Source organism: Varroa jacobsoni, unplaced genomic scaffold, assembly GCF_002532875.2.
Source record: "Varroa jacobsoni isolate VJ856 unplaced genomic scaffold, vjacob_1.0 scaffold_254, whole genome shotgun sequence".
Classification (NCBI taxonomy): domain Eukaryota; kingdom Metazoa; phylum Arthropoda; class Arachnida; order Mesostigmata; family Varroidae; genus Varroa; species Varroa jacobsoni.
In genome coordinates, this window is record NW_019213156.1 from 160,029 (window position 1) to 184,245 (window position 24,217).

The 24,217-nt window shown below is 39.9% G+C and overlaps 2 protein-coding genes across 7 annotated transcripts in view; both read right to left on the bottom strand.

Moving 5' to 3' along the window:
• Window positions 1–6,150: 6,150 nt before the first annotated feature.
• On the bottom strand, window positions 6,151–10,596 carry LOC111258683 (peroxidase mlt-7). Its single transcript, XM_022830144.2, has 3 exons — window positions 10,179–10,596; window positions 8,973–9,177; window positions 6,151–8,610 (listed from the first exon to the last, which is right to left on the bottom strand). The coding sequence occupies exons 2-3, from the start codon at window positions 9,163–9,165 to the stop codon at window positions 6,935–6,937; spliced, it is 1,869 nt and encodes a 622-aa protein (XP_022685879.1). The 5' UTR covers window positions 9,166–9,177; window positions 10,179–10,596; the 3' UTR covers window positions 6,151–6,934.
• A 3,521-nt stretch (window positions 10,597–14,117) lies between these two features.
• Window positions 14,118–24,217, bottom strand: part of Nt5b (5' nucleotidase B) — a 28,052-nt gene continuing 17,952 nt past the window's right edge. For 5 of the 6 annotated variants that reach the window (XM_022830149.2, XM_086967554.1, XM_022830145.2 and 2 more), the window contains 10 exons: window positions 23,073–23,179; window positions 22,492–22,668; window positions 20,939–21,181; window positions 20,492–20,585; window positions 19,978–20,031; window positions 19,157–19,429; window positions 18,666–18,837; window positions 18,291–18,469; window positions 17,835–18,098; window positions 14,118–16,269 (listed from right to left, as the gene is read on the bottom strand). In XM_022830149.2, coding sequence (XP_022685884.1) covers window positions 16,165–16,269; window positions 17,835–18,098; window positions 18,291–18,469; window positions 18,666–18,837; window positions 19,157–19,429; window positions 19,978–20,031; window positions 20,492–20,585; window positions 20,939–21,181; window positions 22,492–22,668; window positions 23,073–23,155 — 1,644 coding nt within the window. In that variant the 5' untranslated portion in view covers window positions 23,156–23,179 and the 3' untranslated portion in view covers window positions 14,118–16,164. The remainder of the gene's footprint in view (window positions 16,270–17,834; window positions 18,099–18,290; window positions 18,470–18,665; window positions 18,838–19,156; window positions 19,430–19,977; window positions 20,032–20,491; window positions 20,586–20,938; window positions 21,182–22,491; window positions 22,669–23,072; window positions 23,180–24,217) is intronic. The other variant, XM_022830148.2, reaches the window with a different exon arrangement.

Genomic DNA, 24,217 nt, shown 5'->3' on the forward strand with positions numbered 1-24,217 from the left:
CCACCACCAGCGGTGACGAATTGGGGCTTGACAATTTACCGCATAACAACTTTCCATATTGCCGGTGTCACTAGGATTTGTGTACTCCGATTGTGTTCCGGATCTGCTAGTATTCATAGTTAAAACAACCAAAACTACAAATATTTCCTAACCAATCAATCGATAGTTGATAAGAGAATCTTTAGTTAAATTGTAAAACGCCATGAAAAAGCGTGCAACTGAGAAGTCGAACCCGAGCATCGCCTTTTCGTCGTGATTTTCATTCAGACTTGAGGATATTTCCTAACACTTCAAGAATCAGAGCTATCCGATTTAAATAATTTGAGGACGTAGAGGCATGCATCTCTGCTATACCGTTTGCTTGATCCGATGTGGCGTTGCGGCCAAGTTACGTAGCTTGCTTAAACACGCTGTCGTAACGTTTTGATTGCTGCATTAGAAATAAGCACGATCAGCCTTCCTAGGAGTATGGGCAACTAACGCCTTTCGTTTTGGCCTCTACAGAAGGTACATTTTATTAGCAGTTGTTTCTGAGGCATTCCATCGGATGGCCGCTCACTTTTACCACTAAAAGCCATGGTTCGATTTGGAAAATCTTACTACAGGTTAAGTCTTTTACTTTAAATAAAGTACTTTTTTACTTTAAATAATCTTATTTGTCGCGCCGTATGTGTTAATGGCGAAATTTACCTAGTACGCGTTGAGACGCGTCAGAACGTCAGTGTTAGCTGGTTCAATAAAAGCAGTCCCAATGTGTTTCTACCGAAGTTTTAGCGCGTTTCAGCACACAGAACTCGTTTCTATAATGGAGAGTAACTCCAGAGTGTCTCCTAGGAAATGGTATGTCGATTCAAAATTGATCGGCTAGTTAACTTCGTCTATACGAATGGAAGCGTTATGGCCCCGAAGTGTTTGTTTAACAGAGATAATGGCACCAACACTTAGATCTATTTAACCAGAACGTACATATATAGTTGAACATAAGCTACCTAAAGAAACCTTGCATTCTCCTATACATACATCTTTTTTCGCAAATAACTTAAATAAAATTGTACGCTTAACGCAAAACAACCAGTAGGATCATGAGTCCCAAGAAAGATACTCGTAGTACTAAAATTAATAGTTTTTTTTTAGAAACAGAGACATATATTTAGATAGATAAAACTAAAAATTTGCGGGCCATATATGATTCGAAACAAAGGGCTTAGACGACAACTTAAAAAGTAAAATAGAATATATAATCATTTTCTGTAGATATGTCATATAAAACAAATTACGTAAGCGTTATGAATAAGAGTTGAACGAGAGAATAAGAGTTGATACAAAATAGTATCCGGATTGGTTACCGCTCCGTGCACGTGTCAGCAGTGGCGAAAACTGTTGTTCTGATTGAATGTAATTTATAAATAAAGTGATTACTTTCTCAAAATATCATGTAAATTAAGATGCATCGCGCAGGGCATCAATCGGAAAAGTGGAGCGAAGTTACAAAAAACTGAGCTATCAAATAGAACAAATTTTAACATTAACGTAAGTTTAGTATCCTGTCGTTCATAGCGCTTGTGAGACGTTTATGGCGTCTGCATATAGACGCTAACTTGACATTAATTTAATTTATTGTTGTGTATCTTAACTACAAAAAGGCTAAAAAAGTGGGACAGCTTTTTTTTTGAAGTTGTTGCAGACTTCAGACAACTAGATAGGATTCGCACCCCAATCGCCTTACTTGCCACTTTTTATGTTTGTGTAGATTCAACGTGGGAGCTAGTGTGGCTATTAGTAACGCCATCTTCTGCAGAACTTAATGTTCAAGTAACACGACTGGTGTAATCGACTGCCTTTTAATAGAGTAAAATCTATCGAAATTAGTCGATTAGAGCGCTTATAGAAACATATCATTATAGTTTACTTTGTACATGCGATATGCTGTATCGTAAACGTATTTTTGGCGTGATTGAAATCCCGTAGCATTAAATACCGATTCAAGTCCTTAAAATCACAAGACGTGGCGTGACGCGATAAATTGTCGCATAAAATCACCTGAAAAAGTTCAACTATGCGTTTGTAATAGGTGGCCATGTATTCTGATAGATAAATTGATTTAGCTCGTCTCATCCTCAGTAATACGGCGTGATGATTCGAAGTCTGATTTAATGCTCTTGCTAAAAAGAGCCACATATTCGTTTTTACATAAGGATGAAATAGCCGCGAGGTTCCATTTCGGCCCGACACTGTGCAAGATGACAGAATTTTCATAGTTGTAATGTAACTCATCCTATACGGATATAGCTGCAAGAAAGAATATACATATATATGAATTTCATACGTATGCCCCTTTTTTATGACGATGACTCTCGGCCATTAGTAAGTACTTGATGACGATGAACATTCACCAGATACCAATTCTCTGTACTGCACTTTAAGCCCAATTACACCGACCGCGTTGCGATTCGCAACGAAAATAATGCGCACATATGATAATTAATATTACCTTATGTGCGCATTACCCCCGACAAAGATGTCGATTTAAAATTTACTTTTTCAAACTGCACCTGTTATACACAACAAGTCATGTCACCGAAATCTGTTACCTATTATCTGTGCCGTTAGACAAACATTACATCAGCTGGCCATCCGCATTTCATGTTGGCAGATTTGCTGTAATGATGCGAATCATATCCCTGAACGAATCTATTACATTAGGCAGGTCCCCAATTCAGTATGTATTATCGGAGGCTTTTTCAAAAACTTGAGCTCTTTAATGCTGTCAGTATAATACAGAAGCAGTATCGTATATCAGACTTACAGGTGTGTTTTGCCTATTGTCTGAATTCGTCAGTGAAGTATTTCTTAGTTTTAGCCTTTTGTGGAAATCAACATTTACCTATTAAAGGAGCTCCCTTTTTCCAGCTTTCATCCAGTGATGGTCCAGCCTGGTAACGGGAAAGCCTTGGCAGTCGATTACGGCCCGGAAATACTGGTCGAACAGTGAATATTGCAGCACCAGCAGGGTTGGGATCTAACGAAGTATCGAGAGTTTACTAAGTAGTTACCTATATTCATTGAACTTTCTGCCTGCTCGACAACATAGGAATATAGAGGAATACTTTTTGAAGTGCTGCGTAGAAGACGCTCGATTACCAAGAAGCAATTCATGATCACTTGCGAGTTGTCGAAAAGCACAGGTAAATTTCCAACGTAATCAGCGATAGTTAACACAATTTCATTTTGGAGATCTGAGAGTGGTACGTTTTCAACACGCATTATAGCTGGTCTTATTCTCTAATTAATTAGCGTGTTACTATGTTTGCGGGCAGCGGTAACAACTGTCGTCGACCCCTACGAAGCCTAAATGGTCATCATGTGATCTAAGGAAAGCAACAAAAATTGGCCGTATCTCGGTGTGAAGGGGGCGGTAGATGACGATGCCTTCACCTGTTCTTTTAATTTTGACTGTTTTAGCGAGCAGGGACATTACTTGAAAATGAAGCTTAGGCTACCTAAATCCGAAAGAACCAAGTGCATCAGTATCGTCACAACTTCGAATTTGGCTGACATCTAAATTAGGACCTTGTTCGACATGATCCGAGAGTCCAATAGAGTGTGGAGATCATTGGCAATAAGATGCGCTGCAAACTTCCATACATCTGGGCCTATATCTTGTTTTTTCTTTCTTTCAGACTGTTCCACAAGGCATTGAGATTCTCACAAGATGGATCGTCGATTTTAGGTTCGTCTTGGCCATTCCTGGCTTTTTGCTGCGGGGACAATATGCTGTCACTGCCGACGTTACGTTAGCGATGACTGTGAAGTTTGGCAAAACTTTAAAACCATCACTAAACAGAAGGGTTTCCTAATACAGATTTCTCTAGAAACGCTGCCGATCGCTGGGTCGAGTAGTATAGAATTTGTTTCTTACTAGAATGCGATTACCTGATAGTTGGTGAACAGAGACTGTTGTTATGTTCGATTATTCCTAAAAATCTCCTCAATATAAGTCTATTAGTAACACGAAATGTAGAAGGGCCTTCTAAAGCGGGTTGGAACCATGGGTGGCATGTAAAAGCATACATCAAGTTTGTGAAATCATCACTATGTACTATGCTACAAATGATTATTATTATCGTTATCGCTGCAAGCATTTAATATAACAAAACAGTTATAAGAGACTTAAAGCATTCATTCCAGCTTCACTACGCTAAAGTTAATCTAACGTGCCATAGACAACTCATGTCCGTAACGTTACACATAGTAAATACGAGCAAAGGTTATCACAAAAAGCGTTAGAACACTCTTCCCAGACAGAAACAAAAGTCACACCCGGTCTAGACGCAAAATGCACCTTAATTTTTTTTTCGTACGCGTCTCTATTCGCTTATCAAAAAGCAAATTATGGACCACATAGCACATTTTACCAAGAAAACATATTCAGCTGCACTTTGTGTTGGATTCAATTATTTCTAACCATTGCTATATCATGCAACTTTTTAAGATGTCACAAGTTTCAATCTGGAGGGACTGTGAACTTATAATACGATCAAATGTACGTCATACGTGCCTATTCGTTACTCAAATTCAATTATTAAGCATGGAATATCCCCACCTAACTGTCGCCAGCTGCACTGTTTCCTAGTTCTGACTCGGCTCTCTTTTCTGTTTTTTATATATGTTTTCGTAATTGCTTAGCCACGAGCGGAATGTTATAAGTTTCATGTTGCTCCAACTTCTCCAAGTGCCCTAAAAGGTTTGCCCTCTGTATCAATTCTTCAAGCATTTCTACGGCAGTCGTTCCTGCGATAACGCGCAGAACACTACTCAGCGCCATCACTGCACTTAGCACAAGTGGGCTGTTCGAATGTCTCGGAGCGATATTAACGAGCATCGGAATAAGGCTTGTCTCAATTAGCGTCTCTATTCGAGCCTAATCGCCGATGACGCGCGTTTCCTGATTTTTTTTGCCTGATTTTGAAAACCTGATGGTTTACAAGGTGTGGCAATAAGCCTTCGTCTATTGTCTTTTGACTGCTGCATTGCTTGATTCGTACGGGGGCGTTCTGATTTTTAAACATGATTGATTACGGCTCGTGCCTGATGCGCGCCTGTGGCTACTGACGTGGTAAGTGCAGGCATGAAAATCTCTTTGACGCCCGCACAGTGGAAAATGCCTGCTCCCACCATTTGTTTAAGATATAACCAGCTTTCTTTCGCAACGACGTTTGTTACTAGCCAACAGAGCGTTCGAGGCAATCGACTGGGATTCGTGTGCCAAAAGCCTGTTAAGCGCCGGTAGGTAGGTACGTTGTTACGCAGCAGGCATGACTAAACAGATGCTTTAGACATAGAAATACACTAGCCGAGAATAGTGAGTCAGCATAACGATTTACGAGACAAATTAACTCACGTATAAGGTCCTGTTCAACGAGAAAGTTGCAGATCTTAGTTCCTTCGACAGCAACGTGAAGCTGATTCGCACTAGACATGCCCCCACTTCTATCGTGGAGTCCCGCTGAACCTCACTACCATTAGAGATGTCACCCAACAACAAAGTGGCTTCTATCTGCAGATCCGGACGTCGGTCCACGCGAGGACATTCTATTAATTATGGCACCGCTTTGATAGCATCCTTTCGATTGTTGCGATGCAAATGCGATTTGTTCACGTTGCCTAAGACGAGATTCAAAGCCATGTTCTCTTTGAGTATAACAGCTAACTAATCGGCAAAATTTCAGCCGTATGAGCCTCTTCCTTGTTAAGCCACCTTCATCGTTGGTTGATGACCTTCGCATTGACGATGTTTATGAACCTACCCCTTTTCCTTGCTGTGCGCGATCTACCAATTAAATGCAAAAAACATGTCAAGCAGCGTCCTGACCTAAAAAGCTTCACCTTGAAATTCTCAGCTCTAGCGAAACTTCGTTATAACTACCTTTCCAATATGAGCACATACATTATAATGTTTACCGTTGAAAGCTAACGATCCGCCCCGTCGCAACGCTCAGTTGAACCTGAATGTATCTTCGGTTTAGTGGACGCCATTCATCACACAAATGACGCGGATGATGTAAGGGGCCGTGTCGATCGGCGTATCAACTGATGTAGTTACGGTACACAATAGTCTACATATGAAAATAAAGCACTTGTCCGCCACCCTGTCGTGTTCGATAAAAACAAACAAAACTTTATTCTCATTAGTGACTTACAAGCCGATCAAGATGACAAGAAAACTGAAAATTCACCTTAAATGGTAACTAAATTCGCCGAAAGAGACGCGCAAATCACTCCGTGGAAATTTGGGAAGTGGGTATTGCTTTCAAGAGGCCTCCTATAAACATTTATGTTATTTTCGTGTGCTCGCCCGTCGTTCCGAGCTACAAATAAATGCTAAGCGTAGGTGGACGTGCTAAAGAAGCTAGGCGCTGGTGCTACCTGATAGGACTCAACGGTTTTAAAATTGCAAGTAATTTTATCATATATGCTGCCACACATGATGATATCCAGATACAATCAGATCTAGCTTCTGACCCTACAGCAAGGTAGGCAAATCAGTGTTGTTTAAGCCGTTCCAGCGGATCCTGGCAGCAATCGTTGAAGCGATGCGCTCCTTTATGTAAGCAAGATTATTTCGTTCATGCCATCGGTGCCTATAGCAGGTATAACACTGCGAGAGAATAGTAATCCAATATACGAAACATAGAGAAACTGCATTGATTTTACTACTGAGTCTACCTAGCGACCAGTGCTGTACTGTACGAGAGTTTTAATAGAAAATAGACCCTAAATCAGGGCAATCAATGGCAAAAATAAACTGTCATTGCCACCAGAAACCACATGATTACTAACAAATTAACAATAAAATATAACTTAAAATAAAAAAAAAAACAGTGATACCAGTCAATGTTCGGACGCTAGCGGCCGCAAAGGAGACAACGGAATTCTATTCCTGCAGCTCCTTCCACGGGTCGATATTAAAGACTTTTAATTGATCACAATCTACCATTTTCAGCTCAGCATCGTACACGAATGGATTGAGCGGAACCTTAGTTATGTTTAAAGCTTCACAGAGAATCTTCGCAGGTGTGGTGTTCAAAATAACGGCTAACTGCTCTTTGGTGAACATCCCAACGTGACTAAAATGGAATCTATCTCCGTAAACGTGCCCTTTGTGTTGAATAGCTCGTATATGCTGAAATGTTAATGGCAGGACTTTTCCTTTGTAGGGACGATCAAAGTGACCTCCAATAAACATATCAATATCATCTACCCTAGGGTAGAGTTTACGCAAAACGTTAAGCTCGTGCTCTCCGTAAATGTTTAGTCCGGCGATATCGGCGTAAGATTGAATTGTAGCATTATATGTCCATTCCAGAACTGTTTTATAATTAGGAAGACCAACATCTCGGCCACGTTGCACATTAAGTAGGATCATACTTTGGCCGACCCTCATATCGATTTTTTTAAGGACCTCTTGCGCCATGGCCGACTGGAATCTATAAGCTGAATGAGCAGGTGTCCCCCATTGTCCTTGAATCGTTTCGGTGATGAAGTCGAACTCTAGATCGAAGTAGTTACTCGAATCGAGCCACACCCATTTCCAATTGCCAATTACGTCCGCAACAAGTCTATGGGCCCGCTCCTCAGCGTGCGCCGACTCGGTGTAAGCTACTGCTAGAATGTTCGGATCGTACTGGGTTCCCTGACGTAGCTGGTCGAAATGGATTCCGTACGCCCTAAGAATATCGTCGTCTATCAAGATATTGTTAACGTTGTTCGATATAAGACACTGAAAGCGTGCAATAGTAATTTTCCTAGCTTCTTCGAACACTTTGTCGTCCGTCCAATTACGATTGATGATGCGTAGCGAGTCAGCAATGCTGTTGTGTAGATTCTCCCAGATTACGTGATGAGATGAAATTCCCTGCTGTTGATTGATGCGTTTATCGCCGTCGAAACAAAAATGAGAATAACACGCCGGTGGGTGAATTGCAAGGCTAGGAACTCGACCTGAGCGGCTGGTCGGCGTTGAGGCCAACCTCCAAGGCGCGACTGGGTCACGGTCAGCGCCGTCGTTGTAGAGATGAGAAAGGTCAAGATATGCTGTTTGCATGTTCATACTCTGTCGAGTTTCGCTATCGGAGCATGGACACCGAGCAGCTCTGATGAATGACATGCACCTGGCACTCACATTAGCATAGCCTATTATCTCACTCGTATCAATGGCCATTGAACACTGCGGTTGATGCCTATTGCATGAAGAACAACAGTCTTTACCCGCATCATCAAGTGCACTTATAGCGGTTGCAAACATATCGTGGATCATGAACTGAAAGAACATTACACCAAACATGCTTGGGAAACCGTCGGGTATCGCACCAGAAGCTGCTTGTGACTGCACCACATTGAAGATCTTTGCGATGTCGGGTCGCGCGGGCGGCTGCGAAACGCCATCTATGTAGGACGCAGGAAAGAGCCTATGATGACACTGGTTTCTAGCGCCGGTCATAGGCATTAGAAGGTTGTTGCAGGTTCCATCATAGGTTCGGTATTCGAGAGATTTGCCGGTGCACGGCTGCCGTAAGGAACATTGTGGAGGAGTGAATTTGTTCGTCGATCCTGAAAATGTACAGGGAGCTTTATCCTGCTACATAAAACGAAACAAAGCTAACAATAATTAAAACATTTATAAGTGATTTTGGCGCAACCTACTTCTCATAAGTTTTCGTTATGGTTATTATTACGCGTTAAATTCGAAAAAATTAGCATAATGGTAAGTGTAGCGAACTGTCATGTTGTAGTCCGCTTATTGGTTATATGTGAGTATGCGCAGTGACATTTTTATACGAAATCATTGAAATAAACCGCCCTATATAATTTTTTCTAGCGCATTAGTCCAAGGACAACCTAGGACAGCACCATAATATTAATAGAGGATTCGTATAGGACTATTTATTAGTATATGGTATAGGAAACCTTACCATACGTTTCTAGTCGTCTAGAACCAGTGTCATTATAGACAGGACTAGTGTCAAAAAATGCTTTTGCAGCGGGTCCCATTACCGGGTCGACGGCAGCAAACGGACACCCATATCCTTCCGTCATTGGTATAACATCTATCGCTAAACCGACAAAAAGCGCACAGAGCGATGATAGAACGGCATCGTGAACCATCGTCAATTCGTGCTAAAATTACAAAATAAAAACGCATGTTTATTGGTAGCTTCGTGGTTTTTCGTCCACTCTCTATACAAAGTCGGTGCTATGCTGAACAGAGCCAAGTAATTGTTTCAACCTTCCATTGTTTTTTTTCTTCGCTTCAGGAATGACATTACTCTGCTTTACATAGGTACATTTTCATAAAGACATCAGCAACTATTTGAGGACAAACCCTGTATTATAAAGTTGGCATTTAGTATTTGAGCTATTGCTGACGTGACAGCCCGTAGTAACTGAATCCAACATTTGCATTTTGTGCTGATCTGCTGTAGCCGGCATGTTTCATTCCGCCGACTGGATATGACTGATTTCGGCGCTGACCAGCCAAATGTAACGTTTAAGTAAAATTGATTTCTCTGAGTGTTTTTCGGTTAGTTTACGTATTTGCGTACGTGAAGTATCAGAATAGCAACAAATATCGCCGGGTGGCAAAACACTTTGTCAAAACAAATGTACACAACGCGAAACTGTTTTGCAATAGGCAGTCACCGCAGTTGCTATAGTTGCATAAAAACGCGATCGAAAAAGGAGCTCTACGACGCAGGCAGCGCAGACCAATAGACTGTGGATTTGGTGTATCAAAAATTACGCTTCGCCATCGACCCGGAGTCTGGGTTTAAGGACAGTACATATGCCATAAGACCTTGACTGGAGGGTCGAATGAAACGAGCTTCTCTTGAAATCGGGCCGTCGTGAACTAGCTAAGCCTGCTTCTCAGGCGAATTTCATTTGAAAATTCTTCTAAATGATTCCCATCACCTCTTGGCATGTTGGAGGGTGATTTTCCGAAAGATCAAACATCCAACCAAAGTTACGATGTAGTTGATGATTTCTAGCAAAGGCACTGGGATAATACATGTTGCGGAATACTCGAGCATGCTGAAATCATCGAAAGCAAGGTGCTGCCTTAGGTACGAAAACGATTTCCTGATGGTGACTGTATATTAATGTACAGTAGGAGGCCTTACCACAGAGCTCGGCGGGTCTCTAGGCTACTCGCTGCCAATGACGTCCAGATGCTGCTGTGGCCTACCAATTCGACAGATTTCAACCTGGAAATATCAGAAAATTGTGAAGTAACAAATGTTCCAGATTACCGTAAAAAAATCACTTACGTGTGACAACAGAGTTGACCTTTAGTTGAGGCCGAAAAAAATTGCGTCAGAAAGAAGAATGACAATGCTTACTATTACACAAGGCGGTGCCATATAATAGCGACGTCTTTTAGCCTGTTGCCAATTTTGTTATCGACATGTAGAGTACCACTGTGAGATAGAGTATCGTTGCTCTCGTAAATCAATAATTGTTCGAATATGCCGCTCTGTCGCTACAATCAGTGTTGAAAGTTGAAGTTATTTAATTGAGTTTATTTCAGCGTAAACTCTGCCCACAATTTAATAGTAATAAGATCCAAAATTTAGTATCGCATGATTCATGCAATGGCACAGGTTAGTCGTTGTACGTCAATACGACGTTATTTTTGCTATAAAATGTACGAAGTACAAGCTTCTCGCAATAGGTCGGCATTAAACGAGCACTGATAGCAGGTGAACTCCATGTTCTGCCTCAAAAGCTAGTCCGCCTACGCATTTCGTAATTATAGATGTGGCTCTTCACGTTTATGGGTATCAGTATCAAGCGATGATTTTCCATCTATCGTTGTATAGGGCACAGAAAAGCTGTCTCTAATTAACAGATTCGATGGTTACTCTACAAAGTGTTGTCACAGTAGGAGCCCAAATATGCTCTTGTCGTCCGGGTGTCGTAAATCTGTATGAATTATTTTGAAGCAGTTCAATATGGCACGGCAAATTTGCAATGCCGCCACTCAAATGCAGTGGTCATATCTGCAATATCGTGTCTATACGGTACTGCGTGTAACTCAGTGTTGTTGTACAGGGCAGGGATCAATCGTCCTCAAACAGATTATAGAGTTACAACCATGTGAGCTCCTATGGGCCATAGCCAAAAGCTGCGTTTTCGAAAAAAACTTGGATAATGTACTCCCAAATAAGTTCATTTTGCCACCTTTATCACATGTGTATGATAGGTTACCGAAATAGCGATGCTTACGATAATAAGGAAATCATTGTTTTGGATGTATTGATATTCAAGGTTCTCAAATTCTCGGAAAATCGTATAACAGTATGGTTGATATAACAGCTTACGTAATAAATGATTCCAAGTGGAATATAAGTACTAGTATAATTATCTTCTGGCTCGGTGATTCTGGGTTTGGCATATTTAGATAATGGAAATTATAATTCGATTTGAAATTAACTCATTAATTAGTCTTACTGTTACAATGACCAGCTGCTTCTAAGACCACGGTGCCTATATAAACAACTATCTGTCCGTCGTTGAGTGCCGCAAGGCTTGCCTAATACAATAACAAATAACATAGGACAAATCACTCGAAAAAGGTACCGCTACAATAGCAAATCCTTTAAGTCAAACACGCTCTAGTACTCACAAAATTCAGCACGACTCTAGGCAAGCCTTGCCTCAAACTGCCGGTACATTCAATCACAATGCCTTTATTAAGGCGGATCGCAGTCAAAGCAAAACAATGACTGCGTCAATGCACATAGGCCATAGTAATTCAGTCATGCGAACAGCAAAGAAAAATATTATATATATATATGTATCTAGACTGTGTATATGTATAATTAAGCAACATATATTCAAGATGTTTTACTTATGTTGATGATAAGTAATAGCATTTCGCACTGATTGAGATATCCGTTGGTAGCGTCTGTCATCAGTTGAATAATATGATACGTTTGATTTTGATTGATGTCCCTCTCTGGTCCTGTAATGTTCTAGCCAATCTGTCGATGGTTAAAATGACCGAGATCGTATCACTTCAAGCGATATTCATTTCAGTAACGTAATTCAGCTGCAAAGTGCTATATAAAATAAATTGTAGATCATCAGTCATGGCGAGCAGAAGTCTGAGTTTCTGCATAAAAAACACATTACCGACTTCAATAATACCATTTTTATTTAGAAGATAAACGCTGAGCCGACTCAAGCAATGATGGAAGCAACAGAGCTTGCAAAGGAGCTGTTTGGATAAGATGAGCAGTTTGTGGTTATTTAATACTGGAGCATTTGCTCAGCTTCGTTATAAATATGTGGTGATTTTTTGCTATTGTTCTATTACAGACAAAATAGTACAGCATGAACTTCTGCTTCAAGGATAGATAATCGTACTTGACAAATAAATAAATCTTCAATTAGTAAGCAAACGGGTTTACAGTTGAAGGCTGATTGAACTTGCTTCTTTTCTATTAGCGAAGATATCTGTAAATCTACGTTGTGTAAACTCACTTTTGGCTCGCCCTGTATCATACGATGGCTGGACAGGAAGACCCCTTCTAACTTTGAAAACATCGTCTATTCATTAATTAAATTCTCGTGTGTTGAAGCTATTCACTGCATGGTAATGTCAAATAGATGATGTCAAAGGACTCTGAAACAGGATATAGCAAGTCGTCTATTTAGGAACTGAAAGTTGAAAAGGAGAAATTATGCACAGATGCTAAAAAAATACTTAGCAATTTGTCACGGGGTAGTCGTTTTTTTTCTATTGAAAAATTATCACCTATGTGACGTATGTGGCGTATTTAGTCGTAAAGATCTTCTACGCTAGATAGCCTTAAAAACTGGTAAATATTCAATATATTGAAGCAGAGTTTGATGCCTCTCTCAGCTGCGGCCTGTCTGTACCTCAGTGAATCCATGTAGATGTATTTCGTATACGCATCCGTAATAGTAATCGATTACATATGTAATTATATCAAAGATGACATCAGTTATCATTGTCACAAAGCTGCATTTTCGATCGCAACTTAGAAGCAAGTTACGTCCCAAGAAGCCATATACTAGACGACCACACTGGGCGCTATATGAATCCCGATGAAGTGGGATTGACCATTCCATTTCAAGCATACACGAGATCGGATATCGTGTCTACTGGTTGTGCAGAGAAGCTGATAGCCCTCGGTTACAAGTTAGCTCTACGGTAAACGGATCTATGTGTAGGTATGGTAAGTTAAACTAAGAAATATTACTTTGGCATACGTTGTAGCATATGGCGTCACTTAAACAGAATGTCGCATGTGCTCGCTTTTGAGAGAAATCTTGCCGATTTCATTAGCGTAAGGCACTGTTCCATCAAAACAATATTACCGATATATAAACCACACTGCGGATAGCCACAATAATGTATCCTCATTTACCATAGCTAATTATCTAATCCTGAATCGTGCTTAATCAGGGTCATTATGTAGGCTTTAGTTTGGTCAATTTGGCCTTACACAGAACGATACGTATATCGCTACTCATTTCCCTTACACTTCTCAAACACAGCCAAGTAGTGGCCCTAGGGTTGATGAACCGTAATCCTTAACCTGCTTAATGCCTATGGTAGACGTTTATGAACAGTCGCCCTTTTTTCTAGGAAGAAAGGCATGTTCTTTTCAAAAATGACTGATCTCAACGCACGAAATCACTAGCGTCCATGTATATTTATTGGCCTATGTGACATCACATGGCGGAGCATCATAAGCCAAATACATAAATACGTATTACGAAAATTAATTATAGTGGACCCATTAAGGCTATATAATGAAATTTTTCTTTTTCGTGGCAATTTTGCCACGACTTTCCATTTTAAAATAATTTTGTTCTAACCAAACTCATCATCTAAAATCTCTTAGTCTTGTATTATAATTACTTTAACATATTGTGTATAATAACGTATCTACTATATTTAATTTTTTCAACACGATAGGTTTCTTACGCTTCGTGATGATCCATCTGATCAGACTGTTCAGTCATTACATCTAGGCATTTTATCCCAGTATATATTCGTCGTACACAGTCAACAATAACACCACAAGTTAAAGGGTAGCGATTAAAATTTATTTAGACAAAATAGATACGAAAATAATGAGTACACAAAACACATTGTCGATTAAAAACGAACACTGTTTCTCGTAAGAAAAAGTACACAAATTGTGACAACACTTAACAAGATAATCTATTTCGCTTGATATATACACATATATATATATAGTATATATATATATGACAGTCGTTATTATCCGATCCGTAATATAAACTCATCTCCGCACAATGAAAGCGTTTTCTCAAAATTTCGCAAAATCCCAAGCCATTTTCAATCCTTGCAAATTACAACGGCTATCGAACAAACGTTGAAAGTCTCCCTTTATTCTGAAACTCCTTTCACTCTCCATTTGACAAATACAACAACATCTCTTGCGATTAAATTGCGCCATTAATGTACTACCATCGCCTGCAAAATAGCGTTCAGCTACAGGCCCAGACCAAACACAATTTTACCTCCAAAAACGACGAACACGCTTCTTCCCTGAAATAGGCCAGCGCTGGCCAACTGCTATTCGACTGAACGTGACGGTTATCTGTTATCGCATGAAACGTCTAGCTACATTACGTTTGGTTGAGTAATACGGAGAGACTCGGCTTCCCAGGTTAATTGCTTATGGATCAGGCGCCTTCCGTAACGACCCTGCAGACCATAGCGAAGGAACACATTGTCTTCCGATAGTTACAATCGTATTATTAAACATGTGAAAGAAGCGTACTGCCGATCCGTGTAACGAGTCCATACCCGCCCACTCTTCGAGATCGCCACAGATCCGCGTCTGATATCTTGCTCTCTGGCTCTATCACATTCATGTGATTACCTTTACTGCACACCCTGATCAATAAGCACAAGCACACGTTATAATTCTCTTTCTAAGCATATATTAATAGAATGTCTATATATTTATAATGTATGAGCTTAGAATTTCTTTTCTTTCCGCGTATTGGACAGTTTCCGACAGAATTGTCCCAGTAGCATTGTTTAAGGTCACGCAGGCTATTTAGAGTACAATAACATTGGTTACTATATGGTGGCCTTTTTCGCATGCTCTTGCCTACGACTTTGATTGATACAAGTAAACGCGGTTTTGATTTATCCATTAAAAAACGTCGACTTATTAAACTGTACAGAATTGTTCCGGTGGTCGATCACATACAGTATCGAACGGTTTATCATGGAGCCAATCAGATAACGTGATGACCCCGTTCTAGCTGGGTCGGTTTGTGTATTCCACCTATTGCTGTTTCAACTGGCTGTTTGCTGACAATCAACAATCACGTTCGTCACAAAGACGGCGCATCGCTACGCCTCGGCAGATCTAGGCTGACATTACCTGGAAATGCTTTCGCTAGTGCAATACTTTCTCGTTTTTAGTTTATCAAATTGACATTTTTAAAGCATACCTATGCATTTTTCAAATAGGTCCTCTCATGTCTGCCTATTGTAGCTCCCTATGACCATCCGGTCCACTGCCATCGAACAGAAGACGTGACGTAGAATTGGCCTTTCCGAAATTCGACGCCAAACATTTCTATTGTCGGTGCCTTGTCGGAGTGCCGGACTGGAACGCTAAGCAAACGCAGCGAAGCTTCCATTGGATTTACTCGTCGCACTTCCATCCATCTAATTTAGCTGCTTCCTTCTTCCTCTGCTCGCGCAAAAATTGATTACACTGATTAATGAACATTCCAAAGAAACCAATATTGTCTTTCTCCATCTGTTGATTAAGTTGAAATATCTTCCTAGAGTAGTAGAAATCTTCGGTAGCTCGGCTGATATGTCGTCACGAAAGAATGTACGTTTTTTTGATGCTCAATCGTTACATTTGACATCGGGCAGGAATTGAAACACTATATTGTTGAAACAAGGTAGTAGTTTCAACAATATAGTATGTTGCTTATTTTTTTATTTTACTGTATTTTGGTGCTTCCATCGATCAGTGGATACGTAAGCCACAAGTCGTGATGCGTCACTCGAAGCGAGTCTTCGCGACACTAGCCTGTCACGCCGTTCGAATATTTGTATTGGGGTTGAAAGCGTCACTGCCTGCCGTTTTCCTCGTCGTCGTCGTCCATGTCGTGGTGGTGGGTAACCTGCGTCGGCGTTTCCGGCACTTTTGAACCACTGTTGTTGACGACGGATGCCTGCAAATTACGAAACGGAGCCACGGAGTGATACACAAAGCAAGAGAGAAAGGGAGAGCAAATAAAGTTACGAAGGTTTTTAGTAAGGCCTCCGATATATATATATGCACGCTAATAGTCCATTGTTTTTTAGTAAATGTTCATTATTTGCTATTAAAGCTAGGACGGGCATCGATGAGACTGGGGTAAGAGACTTAATTCTAGTCGTGGGTCATTAAGCGTAAATTAATCTAGGGAATCGAAGAGTACGCGAGAAGTCAGTGTTTGCAGTAGTTATTTGATGTAACGCACATGCTCACTTTTCAGTGCGTTGTATAATGTGATTCCGGTTGTGGCTATGAAAAGTCGAACTTCGAGCTATAAGAAGCGCATTCTGCGCCATGGATGCATTGGTGCTACAAGCGGCAGCAAGGGATCGTGCCGTCCGCTTGTGTACGTAGACCAGTTAGGAAGTCGGCCACGATCTTTTACCAAATTTACAATTTTTCATATCAGATAAAATCGAAGTGAATCTAGTTAGTGCCTTCGGGGACCTGCTAACAACGCCAGTAAGTTCCACGTGCGAAACTTTAATAGCGTAAGTTAGATAAAATGTACACGGCACCTAGGAGAGGCATGCGGTACACGGTTTAGGAAAAATCGAAGAAGATGACACGTTATTATGCCTCTTTGTTTTACTCATTTGATTTTCCAAAAACATATTTGGCGACTCAGTGGCCCGGTTCGGATTTAGGTCTGAACGTGCGATATGAATTGTCCCCAGTATGACTTGTCCTTTCTACCTTTTTAGGGCAAAAGATGTTCCTTTTCAGAGACAAGTGCATATCTTTGTCTCTGAAAAGGAACTTGCCAATATAACAAGCAGTATATACATTCTCAACTATGAAATTTCATATAACAGTCAACGTTCGGACAGCATGCTTTTGAAAGAAAGACGCAGGTGCGCACAATTGACCATCGACCGGCATCATTTCGTAACTAGGAAACGTGTATATGAGTACATATTAGTGTAGAATTCGTCCAGTACTTGACGTTAATCGTAACTGTCAGACACACGTGAAAACTACCAAATAACAAGCCCTTACAACCAATTAACGCCTTGAAGTAAATAAATTTTGTGAAAACTTTCAAATCTCCAAACGCCTTTAAACAGAAATAGCATTTGCAATATACGTAAACACATCATCAAGTTCAGATAATAGAAGAGGGATTGTTTTTATACTCTGCATGTCAAGCGCACGTCTTTGTATGCTTATCATCGGCCTCACTGGCCGAAGAGGGGACTGGTACTATCACGTGTTTAGGTTGAAAAAAACGAACAAGAACAATTCGTGCAGCCGGCCACAATAGAAGCGCTATTATAACGATCCGGACATAAAAGGTGAATGTTTATGTTTTTGTACTAGACTTGATATTTCGCGATTGCATTGTTACTGTAAATGTTCTCTTCAACGAAGGGATGAACGTAACAACAACAGCCGAGAAACTGCTAGAACAACTATATAGTAGCTAACGATATAAGAATCATGATGACAGAAGGAGAGTTTCTGACTAACGATAGTTACCTTTCGATTATTGGTCCCGTAATTGGAGGGAAGTATGCTGACGTCACTGTGCGAATCGTCATGGTCGACAGTGGACTCGTGAGGCATAAGCATCGCGGGCGAACGAAACATATACGTAAACGGATAGTAAAGCAGGTTGAGGAACGTGTAGCCGTAGATATCGGCGAATCGGCAGATTTGATTTGCAAAGAAAGTTTGCCGAGACCCGGACCGGAACAGCGACCCGAAAATACCGTAACACATATCGAGATTGTGGGAGGTTTCCTGCACAAGGAAGTATCACGAAAGAAATATACGTGAAAACTCAATGAAAATATACGCCTTTATACCTTAAATTCGTATAAAGCTGTTATGCAGAAACAAGATCGGGACAGAGTAGTGACGCGTATGTAGAATCTTAGAATAAGTCATAATTTTACGTGTAGTCAGTTACCATTAATTACGTTTTTGACTCACCCTGATTCTATCCTGAATAGATGTTATATCAGGGTTTTCGGTCGAACTGGAATCTAAGTTCCGGTAGACGTTTGCCAATTGCACATCGTACTCCTGCAGTTTCTCGAAAAGCGGCCATTCAGTCATGGAAACATTGAGCTCGTTTACCAGTTCCGGGATGAGTAAAAATGTACGCCATCCTAAGCAAAGTATGAGAAACAAACAGCGTGAGTAAATATGCAATAAATTCCGTCGAACACTTAGAATGCGCATAAGAAATGTTTGCTCCAAATCTTCTTCCGAAGTCTCTCTATCTTTCTTACATAAAGCCGTCAAAAAGAACTACCATTCGACTTTCTGTTTTCGACAATTTACACAAGCTGTACTATCACATACCCCGCGTCTTTTTTGATTTCAGAATGTCTCCGAAGATGTGGTCTCCAACGTAGAGCACATCTTTGCCCTTTGCACCCAAAAATTCATTGAATACATCGCAGCTGCCTCCTGAATAGACCTGACCAGGCTGCAAGGGGCCCACGTGTTTTCCAATACGTAAACCGCCAGTTTCCTATATATAAAAGACATTTACGAATACAATTCGACTAGATTATAAGATATTTTACGTTACGTAAATTCACCTGTAGAGGTTTTTAAATACGTGCATTGTGCAGCTAGTAATGCTGGGCCAAGAGCAGCATTTCCTTTCTGCAACAGATCATTAAATAAACATTATAGAAAATCTAATTTTTCTTAACAAACAAAGAAATTCACATTTTGCTGTGTGCTGACTATCAGGTATTCCGTTTTCCCATAAGGAACTGAGCAATCCTTATCTACTAGCAATAAATGACAATAAGAATAGTAGCATTAAATAGTTTGCCGCTTACTGTGTTTACTTGTCGAAGAATCGTTCCCTCTCCAAAGAATAGCGGCTTCCGCGCGTCAACTACTATGTAATCGAAATAGGTCTTCCAGTTTTTCTTACACGACGGGAAATCGAATAAGAACGTCATTATCCGCTCGGTATAGGCGAAATCCGAGTTCGTCAACAGGAACACGGTTTTTCCGTGAGCCCGCATACGGTCGAGCAGCAGCGGAAGCCGTTCATCTCGCTCCACGTATTTCTCGAGATTGTCGACAGTCTCGTTCTTGAGAATGTTCTAATGTAACCGAATCATACATAAAATTTCCAACGCATCCGAAGAAAAAAAACAGGATCCATTCGCGTTGTTACAGTTTTTATGATAACAGGAACCATAGCTTTGCCCGGAAGTTTCACCAGCTTTAGATACTGGTATTTTGATGAACATGCACGTTGGCTTTTCAGCTATTGAAATGACTTTTTTTTGTAACATGCGGACGATCATAATGTGACAATATTGACTGCAGAATTACCATCACTCACTGAACCATGCAGCGAAAATCGACGGTGCGTGCATTTAAATCTAATATATAAGACTGACACGATAGAGCATGCGATTATTTTAACTGCTGTTCGATCAAGCGTGGGTTCAGTTTGGCCGGCAGTGGGTTCGTCGGCAAAAAAAAAAAACATTTTCATATGTCTGAAGATAGAATTCTGCATATACACTGGTTGCGCTCCATTTAAATGGCAATGGGCGACTATTTGGTCATACGAAAAAGGAAAAAACAGGACAGATCATAAACGGAAAAATTATTTTTAACAGAATATCGTCGATTTCATTACCCATCGTGGCCTCTTCCAGCGCTCGCAACAGGGATCTTTCGGGGTCGGTTGAAACTGACAAAATATCATCATTGTTACCAGATTGCTAAATACCGTATAATTAACTAGTGTTGTAAGTTATCGCATCTAATCAGTTGGACCACTTGAAGTAATTACTATCACGGTGGGTCAGTAACAGATATTGATAGACAACAGAATAACGGGACAGCCCTGTTGTTATTAGATGTAGATATTAGGACCAAGGTCTATCGCTTGATTTTACCTGCGCGCGAGTTCATCGAAATGTTAATCACAATGGTGCACAAATAATCTTAAATAAATCGCATAAACACTGTCGCTAAATAGCTTCACTCAGTCAAATATTCAAAGGACATAGATACAGAGACAGCACGATACCGAAGCGGATTTCGATATACCTGCTTTCCTCGAGTATTGCTAAATCATCAAGATAGAGGAAGGTTAATTTACTTCATGATCGGAATAAAAGTACGTATTCGATACGAGGAACACTTACTGAGTCATGCATCATGTCCATTGCACAACGAAGATCACGGAAGATTGTCTTGAACGACATAAATAGGTTACCCATATTCACACCTGTTTTCGTGCTGAAAAGACAAATTTATCTTTAAGATATAGCAATATATTGTACAACATGCAATTGATGAACAAGGTAACCCATGTTGCGGGTACAATTGAATCACACTAAATACTAGTATTCAGTATGATATTTTGTTATAGGTTATTATAGTTAATTATAGCACTGTTCTATAGTCACGTAAAATTATTTAGAAGAAATTCGCCCAACTGAATCTATTTTCTTCTATTACTGTGGAAGTATGAAGTGACCGGCATGACTTTGATACCATGACAATCATTGTTTTCCTTATTGCAATTAAAAATGTTTATTTGTGTAAGATGAATTCTTGCAGATTTAGGATGCAAATGATAGTATACGTACGAAGTGTATCCAGATGTCGTTGTAAAATAGCTGACAAGGCAGGCGAGCAGGTATGTTTCAGGCAAATTGAACATCGTGTTTAAAACGAACACCCTGGACTCTTCAAGCTTTATGAATTTATTCGGGTACAGCTCGTAGATCTCGGACGTTTTAAGGAACTTGAATCCATGGCAGCACACGAGGATGTTCCCATAAGGATCTACTTTGAGCAGGTTACCATAAATGGTATCAAACCACAACCCCCTGTTCAATGCAGCCCAACACAAGGGTTATAGTTAAATGCTTTATTTATTTCATATACAAATGTTTTACTCCTCAACAATACTAATAACAATAGCAATAATCATAGTCATATGAAACACCTGCACGTGGTCCGTTCAAACTATGGCGGGCTGTTTGTCGTAACGGGCTTATATTTATCTACTACTTTAGCTACCAAATAGAAGCCAGTTCTTCCTGGAACAAAGCAATAGCTCGTCGTAGCGAAAAAACGATTTTGGAATTTGAGCGAAAATTAGCTATTACCTAATCTTTTCGCGCTAGACAAATTCCATCAGGATAAAAAAGAACTTCCTCCCATATCGGTGGTCTACGTTGTTGCATGCCTTTATGCGATTTCTGAAAAATCTTTGATTGAAAAGACCTTCGTGAAGCAGCCTTAATGAATTAAAACAATAGGCCTCGAGAATCTATCGAAAATGGCTCAGAGAGGCATTTTCCATACACCTATATTATTTCGAAAATTAGTGCTTTCGGTCCCCGATTGAATTTTGAAACAGCTATGCCCACAACATGACCGTCAGGAACGATACTTCTAGGGCATTCAGTATCCGTTTTTGTTTACGTACAGTTTTAGAAACGAAGCATAAAAATTCGCAATTAAGGCACGGGACCCTGTGTGTAATATAGGTTGGCGGTAGTATCATTTGGAAGCCGGCATCAGATTATATGATAAAAGTCCTTAATGAGATCAATTGAGATTATTGGTATTAATTTGATCACTATGAAGGCACAAAAAGTTTCGAGCTATTTATGATCAAAAAGCGCTATTGGAAGAAACCACTAGAGATAATTCTGTCGTTCTCATTCAGTCAAAATTTTCGATGGAAGATGCCCTTCGACGAATCGCGAAGAAGCCCAATGAAATTACTGCGTGCGTTGAGCAAAATTTATATGTGAATAGCTATATCACGTACTACCTTTAAATTATTTGAAGAAAACTGATTACAAAACAAAAAAATTAATGTTTAATAAAATTAATGAGAAATGGCGCATTTTCAGTTTATATTGTTAACCTTCAAACATTAGTCTTAAAAACATAGGGCTAAAAAAACTTTAGTCGTAAACAGTAGTAGATGAATAGTCGGAAGAACTTCTTCCGCCACACATGCACAATGATGGTCATTCACTAACCAGCATTTGTCAACCAATTTCGGAAACGGACTCATAGTAAGCCACCTTTCGATGATCTATTCTATTATTGATATTAACTGGTACACTTTCCTTGACGGTTTTATACTATTCTACCAATCTTAACTGTTTAATAACGTTACCTGATGGCAAAATTAGGATCGAACTGAAACTGTTTTAGTTCTTTCGGGTAGCCAATTTTAAGCAGTTGATCGACAAGCATGTTGAATTGTACCGCCTCGTACTCTGGACTTTTATATTGTGCGAGAGTGTAATCCATATCGAAACCGAAAAACTTAATTTTGTCAAGGTGAAGGGACCTATTAGCAAAGACAAATCAATATATTAGTGAAGAATATCAGAAATGCCAACGTGCCCTGACAAGTCGTGCACATACTGAACGTTTCTCTCTCATATTTGTTTCTATATTAGCTAATGAAACAAGTACGCGGAGCTCCAAATACAAGCCTGTTGATACTCCCATGTTTTTCCTGAACATAAAATCTTCACAAATAATTCATTCTTTACAACCACTGGCACTTTTTTCGGCTATTAGTTAAAAACAACATCGAGTTTACTTACTCGCATCGATTAATTTGACCGTTTATTGAAGTGTTTTTATTGAATATTGTATCCGTAACTGTGCGACAGAAAAACACTAAGAGCTTCTAATTATTAATGAAGTAATCGATATAACAGGTCTGAATGATTGAAATATACCAACCTGTTAACGAAAATTCGGTGCATAGGTTCCCTATAGTATTTCTTGTGGGGATTGACCTCCCCAGCATCCGTGCAGTCCGACATCGTCCTAGCTGACAAACGGTACACCTGCCAAATGAAAACACCACAAACCCTAATTATCATTTCTCCACCGAACGAATTACACACACTAAGCATGCAGATCAACCTGAAACAAATTCGTATAGCTTTGCTATTCAGCGCCCATTTCTCTATGGAAAACACTCGATATAAGAAAAAAAACTCGTCAAAACAATAGTAACAAAACAAAAAAAAGTATATTAAGCGAAAAATCACTCGATCATACTTGCTGCAGTGAACACTGGACCAACTTTTTCATTTTTTGATGAGCAATGCATCTTTGGGACAGATTAATTTGGTCAGTGAGTAATAAGGCAGATGTGGTTGTACCGTACGTAATACTTGGCCACTGGAATTGATTAAATCATTATTATTTCGTGTTTCGTTAGATTCAGACAGCTGGAAAACTGGCTCGTTTCTAGTGCGAATCCTGGTCAGCCTTTGATGCATCGTTTCTCCAATGAGATAACTCTGTTTTTTTCTGGCGCGGGACATCACTCGGTGCGAGCTGAACCGGCCTGTTCCTATCAATATATAGACATTTTGCGAAAGTGATTTCCCGAGGGATTATTCAAAAGCTTCCTGACGGCGTATAACCTCCTTGTAAATTATACTAACTGCTAAACAATAAACCTTTTATGTTTGAGCTTCGTTTGATGGAAAACCGTTTCGAGACTAAGGAAACGCTTAAACTTTTGCTGCCGTTGGTAAAGATTACCCTTATTATATTCCCATAAATCTTCTAACAATTAGACTAGAAAAAAGATAAGGCGTAAATTTCATCTTCCTTACATATTTATCTCTATCATTAGTGCATGTTTCATCTATAAAAGGAATACATTTCAATGTGTACTCTGAATATTTTACTCAAAGCCAACCGAATAAACAAGAAGATGCACTATCAGTGCGGCTGCCGTTTGTACTATCTGCTTTTTGGCGCATCGTAGTAAATCGGAATGCAGATCCCAAGTTGTACGAAGACCTTTCGGTACTTATCATCGAAGATTCATAGTGCACAGCAGTTGTCCATATGGTACATCTCAGTTA